The sequence below is a fragment of the Salminus brasiliensis genome, chromosome 3 (genome assembly GCF_030463535.1).
Source record: "Salminus brasiliensis chromosome 3, fSalBra1.hap2, whole genome shotgun sequence".
NCBI classification, from domain to species: Eukaryota; Metazoa; Chordata; class Actinopteri; order Characiformes; family Bryconidae; genus Salminus; species Salminus brasiliensis.
Window position 1 is genome coordinate 33,205,144 of NC_132880.1, and position 6,465 is coordinate 33,211,608.

The 6,465-nt window shown below is 33.9% G+C and overlaps 1 protein-coding gene across 2 annotated transcripts in view; it reads left to right on the forward strand.

Moving 5' to 3' along the window:
- Nucleotides 1-3,853: 3,853 nt before the first annotated feature.
- The window catches only part of LOC140552027 (uncharacterized), a 52,350-nt gene continuing 49,738 nt past the window's right edge, over nucleotides 3,854-6,465 (forward strand). The window contains exons 1-3 of one of the 2 annotated variants that reach the window (XM_072675926.1): nucleotides 3,854-3,935; nucleotides 4,452-4,525; nucleotides 4,709-4,957. In XM_072675926.1, coding sequence (XP_072532027.1) covers nucleotides 4,504-4,525; nucleotides 4,709-4,957 — 271 coding nt within the window. In that variant the 5' untranslated portion in view covers nucleotides 3,854-3,935; nucleotides 4,452-4,503. The remainder of the gene's footprint in view (nucleotides 3,936-4,451; nucleotides 4,526-4,708; nucleotides 4,958-6,465) is intronic. The other variant, XM_072675927.1, reaches the window with a different exon arrangement.

Consider the following 6,465-nt stretch of genomic DNA (forward strand, 5'->3'; position numbering starts at 1 on the left):
TTTTGTGGCGAGGACACAGGATTTCTTCTGATGACTCTTCAATGAAGGTCATATTTGTGCAGGTCTCACTGCACAGTAGAACAGTGCACTCCAGAGTCTGCTAAATCTCCCTGAAGGTGTTTTGAAGACAAACAGATTTTACTTACAATGTACTTAAAAAGTCTTTGGGAGATCAGTTCATCCTTTATACACCGGTGCCCAAAGTTTAAGTCTCAGTGGGCATTACTGGGAGCAGCAGACTTTCAGTCTACCAACCCTCCTCCAGACCAAATCTACTACACCTAACAATCCATGTTCACCTAATCAAATAGATTAATGATCTTGATCAAATCCTTAAACGGGTTGATAATCTGGAAGAAGTTATCTGGACCTCTGATACATTTTTAATGCTTTTAGAATGCACTTATGTGCTTTCTCACTTCTCATATATCACTATGACGTTAATCTTGAATAAAAGTTTTTTTTTGAAACCACGTCATTTTGGGAAATATTTAATAACTTCAAATTCACTCTAATGTCCACCTTTCAAATATTTAATGAATCAGTTTTGCCTCTTTTTTCTAAATAAATAATGAGGTAATTTCTCTTCCCTATTGACCACGAACGTATTGATCGTATTGATCACGTGCGAACAGGTTAATTAATGATTACATTTTACATTTACATTTATGGCATTTAGCAGATGCTCTTATCCAGAGCGACTTACAAAGTGCTTTGCTATTACCCAAGAAAAACCTTAGCTAGTTAGAATAGACCAATAACTCAAAGGATACCTCTAAGCTTAGACATTACTAAACACAAGACAATAAGGTGACCATAGTACTCTAATCCTCCAAGTACTCTCTGAAGGTGGGTCTTCAGTCTGCGTTTGAAGACAGCTAAACACAAGACAATAAGGTGACCATAGTACTCTAATAAGGTGACCATAGTACTCTAATGATCCCCTGAGGGCAAAAGGACACTAAATGTGGAATCCAGTTCAGAGCTAGTTTGTGTCTGTTTAGCAGCTACCTAGTTAGAGTGATTTTAAAGCCGATTAAGTATTTATTTTGTATTGATAGATTTTCAGTTTATAGTAGATCCAAACAGTTCATAAAAATGGTTGGAGTATAAGTATGGATTTGACCTTTAGCGAATTTATATAATGTCTCCCTCTGCTGGCCTCAGTGTGGAGCTCATGCACAGGTCATGTGCTCCAGTGTTCAGGGGCTAAGCTTCACCTGAGGCTCATCTCCAGCACACATGTGCTGTTCATGATTAGACTGATCAGGGCTCCTCTTAAGCTCCTCAGTCTTGGCTGTTCTTGTTGAAGTCACTGTTACCAGTTTCTGAAGTGGTTGTGGGTCTTTGCTGGTTGTTCTGGTTATGATCTGCTGCCTTGTATTCTGACCTGGATTGTGAATTTGCCCGTTTGCCTGTTTTTTGGCCTCCTGCCTATCCTGTGGATAAGTATTACTATAGCCTTAATAAATTCTCTGCACAAAGGTTAATTTTGCATTTGGCATATGTCTTAACAAAATGTTTAATGTTTAATGTTTGTATATGGGTAACATGCTGTGCATTATTATGTGCATTTTAGTGTTTACATGTCATTAACTCTTTGTACATACCAATACCAAAAAGTGTATACAACACAAGCTATTTAATTATATGCTTTTAAAAAACAAAACATCTAATAAACTTCACCTGTACTCTGAAAACCATTTGGTGGTTAAATTGTAATATGAATTTGGTAAATGCTGAGGTTTCGGCTAAAGAAACTGTAATTCATAATGCATTATTACACAGTTTTTGCTGAATATGGTTGATCTGAATTGATCATTTATAGTTATGCATACATATTCCTAATATCTGCTGTTCTCTCACACTCACAGCATATTTGAAGTATTTGACACTTTATGAGATGTAGATAACACAAGCATGACACTGTGGGTGGTAGGGATAGGAGATTCTGGAAGAATAAAACTTACCATCTAAGAACAACTGATAAAGGTTAAACAATGCAGAGACCATGGACATGGACATAAAATGTTATTGTTGGAGAAATCACTTATCTGTTAATGACAAAATGCAACAAGGTGCATGTATGTGAAAATTCTTATAGATACAATTGTTTAAAATATTAAAATGTCCTAAGCTAATCCCTTTGGTAATTGTACTTTTAGGATCTATAATAATGATTATAGTATTACTGTCTGGAAAAAAAGTGTAAGGTAAGTCTGCTACACTCGTAAGTGGTAAGTTAATTTCATAAAATGATACAGTCCCTGCAGTTTGCACACGTCAAGTGAAGTAAAGAGGAAGATAATTCAATCCAGATTATTTAATCAGTATGGCCAAGAGCAACTTGGAGCCACCCCCCCTTGTTTGCTCTTTTGAACATGTGCCTTAGATTTTTTAAAATAAACTGATTGTGCTCTGTGAATTGCAACTCAGTCCCCCTAATAGTCACCCTATTGAAAGTTTAGAAATGGTCACTGACTAGGGATATACAAATATCCACAACCTTATCCATATCCATATCCACAACAAGCCTAAACAATGGTCTTTTTTATACTAACCGACAGTTATTGAGTTATTACTGGACATTCTACCAATGGGTCAGGTATTTTCAGTCATTTTAATGTTATCACCTTTTCTCAGATCAATAAAGGGATGCTAATAGCATAAATGTATTGATAGAAAGTAAATATATTAATAGAAATCACATTAAAAAAACATTTTTTTAATGTGACAATTGTCAAATTAGAACCATAAAGAAAATGTAGAAGCTCTGAGAAGCTGAACTTTAAAAAGCTGATAGATTGCCTCTCTAATAATATGCATACTAATTAAGATTTTACAGGCTCATTCTATTTGAGAATGCACTTATTTACTAACATGCAATGCATTTAAATCAATTGTATTTAATCAAATGTAGCAAGCTCATGCTTCAATGTTTATCTTTAGAGCTGGCAGTGCGCCACAGTGGAATTACACCCTCTTCTGGACGGTATGTGTCTCTGCACTCCAGAAAATAAAAACATAACATTTTCAGTTTACTGCACTTTAATTCTTCATTAGAACAACTGTGTGTACTGGACTGGCATTAAAAAGTTCAAAAAATAAAAAGAAAGTGGCAACTTTTCCTTGAAAGTGCATTATGACATTACACCTGAAGCCCTATTTAACCCAGCAATAATAAATTAAAAGAATACTAACAATGCTAATAATAGAGGGTAATGGTGATTAAATAATCATAAAGTGCTGAAATGTCTTGTCTGTAAAGCCCACCTCCAGCAACTTATTTTACTTTGAAACACTACATTTTGGAATCAAAACCCACCATATGATGTCAGCCCAAAATCACTATTAAAGCTGTAAAATTAAAAATTTAAAACTAATCTGAAACATTTAGTTCTAGTCTTTAGTTCAAGTCTAACCTTGGAAACATTGATCTATTATCCAAGAATCCTCTATATGGTCATATTCTGAAAGTAAATGAAAACAGGGTCACTCAAAATTGGCTTGTTTATACATACTTATTTTTATTAAACAAATTAATGTAGTACACATAATGAGGTAAATGTTAAGATTTGCAAAAATGTTGAGTTTTGTGCATACTAGGCATTGGGGAGTAAAAGTTATGACAAGTGGAGTAGGAGTGTTTCTTGGCTTTGTCCCAAATATATAAGCCCTTCTTATCAGAGAAAGCCAGACTGGCATAAAGAACACACTTTACCCCTTACAGCCAATCAGAGGAATGGTAAGGCAGAACTCACGAATGTTTCGGCACCACATTAAGTGGTCATCAAGGGTGTGGCAAAACAAGATAAGTTGTTTTTAAGAAAGTAGTGTCACTTGTTTAGTTACCACCATGGCTAAACCACCAGACCACTACAGTTTACAGAATTAATTCAATTTGCAGATAAAACCAAAAAGGTAGGCCTGATAAGGTACGTTTGTTTCAACAATAATCCATATATGCAATCTATATCATTTGACTTAAATGCAAGTTCATTTTTTGCAACCAAAGATGTTTAGCAACAAAATGAAATTAATTTCTTTGAATTGTGTAAACAAGCATAAAGGATCATAACTCTATTTTTTACTTAACTCTATTTTTCTTTATACTACATTTAGTTGTTGGACCTAAATTAGTAAAATGTTTTTTTTTAATAAATGAGATAATATATAAATATAATGTGTATAGGTTAAATTTTGAATGATTTGAAATAATTGCTCACTGTCCAATATTTGTCAATATAATTACTGCATCTAATGCTAATGATCTGTTACAATGCTACAAATGAATTCTACAACAACAGATCAGACATATAAACAAATGCTGTGTCTAATGTAAAAAAAAAAAAAAAAACATTTACAGGTCATTACTACATTGTGATTTTCACTATGTTTCTAGTTTAAAAATGGTCAACTTGAACAAATTCTTTCCCTGTGTGGAATACCAGATCTAGTATTAAAGGGACATCTGATCAAGCAGGCGTCTTGTCCCGAGCAGCAATGGCAGAATCCAGAGATTACGGTAAACTCTGATCCTATAATATATAACATCTGAACATACACTTGGCAGCCTTTGTGTACAGTGTTATCTTCTATTTATGATTATTTATTATTTACTATCGATAACAACACACAATGCACTATCACATTATTGAGCTGTTTTAATGTGATAAACTTGCTTTAACTGAAAGTTTATGTCCATTAGTTGGGGACTTCCTCACTGAATTCAAGGAGCAGATCATTGTACGAGCAACACGAGTTAGTGACATCACAGAGGCGGTCTTGTCCCAAAACCTGATCCATGACAGAGCAGCCCGTCAAGTTGAAACTGCTCCTACTGAGCAAGAGGCGATGAGGCTTCTGTTTGAGGCCCTGGAAAGAGAACCTTCCCAACACAGAGTGTCCTTCCATCTGATTCTGAGAATGACTGAGCCTGAACTTATTCAAGAGCTAGGTGAGTTTTTATCGTTTCCTTCCTCTTATATTTACATTAATGAGCAAGCAGCAAAAAAAGATAAATGAGTAAGTGTGCAAGATTATTTAAGGTACAGCACATTACTACACATTAAGTACTGCAAGGGCACTTAACTTTATACTTTTGCCTGCATCCCCAGTTTCTCTTTTCTTCTTTCTGGGCCCTAATTTTGTGATCCCAATGCAAACTGAAAAAAAAAAAATCACAACATCATAGTGTTGGTGCTTGTGAGTGTGGGAGATATGTTCCTGTTATTTTGTAACCACAGGCACATGTGGTAATATGTCTCTCATTTAAAGCTGTGTAGGTTAGAATCAATACTTTATCAACAAGGATGGTTAGGTTATCTCCATTCCCTTTTAAAACCCAGCGTGCATTGGTGACTACGTGCAATAACATTTTAGATGTTTTATATGGTCTGTGACATTGTCTTTGTAGAATATATATATATATATATATATATATATATATATATATATATATATATATAAACTAATATATATTAGTTTCTTTTGTGCTTGCACTGTACTCTGTTTGATAACTGTATCTGATATACTGTAATTTCTTAGTTTTCATTTAAAACTATGTGGTAATTTGTTTTAATTTTGTTAATATAATGTATCATTAATTTAATTTTAGACTTTCTAACATTGTGTGATTCCATCAAGAATGATCAGATTCACATTTAGAATCCTAATTAATTTGTATGCAAATTGAGCTGTTTGTTCTTATTTGTTACAGATGAAATACTTAATGTACTTAGTGGCCTGGTAGTACTGAAAAGGCTGTTAAAACATTTGTACAGTCACAAATCCAGATTGTAAAAGCGACAGGACAGAATGCCATTTCTATGCCATTACTTTTCTATCTTGGAGCAAAGCAGACTTGATAATAGTGGGCCAAAAAAGATAAGATAAGATAATCCTTTATTGGTCCCACAGTGGGAAAATGCACAGTGTCACAGCAGGGATAGCAAGACATTCAGATGCAAAAAATAGAACAATTACCAATATATAGACAATCTAAATAATATAAGTAAAAAACTCTGAGGGAAAACAATATTATCTACAGATTATTTACAGAAAAATCCTTAAAAATAGCCCCCTTTCACACTTCCTGATTCAATACTGTCATCACAGGAAATATTACAGTAACTATGGTGTTTCATGATTGAGAGTATGAATGACTTGCATGTTTTAGGCATTAGTAATTAGTTAATGTAAACACAGATTTAGACTAAATTGGGTTTCCTGGCAGCTTTGATGACTTCTTTTGTACTGTTCCAATAACTGGATGAGCAAACACTTGCATTATATCACAAAATAAAGGAAAGATAAGAAAACAATATTTATTATTTAAAAAGTACAAATATTTAAGATTTTTAAAGATTTTTGAATGCATGTTACCAGGTCAATGTAAGTAAACAGCCACATGATGTGCACATCATAGGAATCACAGGTGTTAAGTAAACCCAACTTCTTCAACAG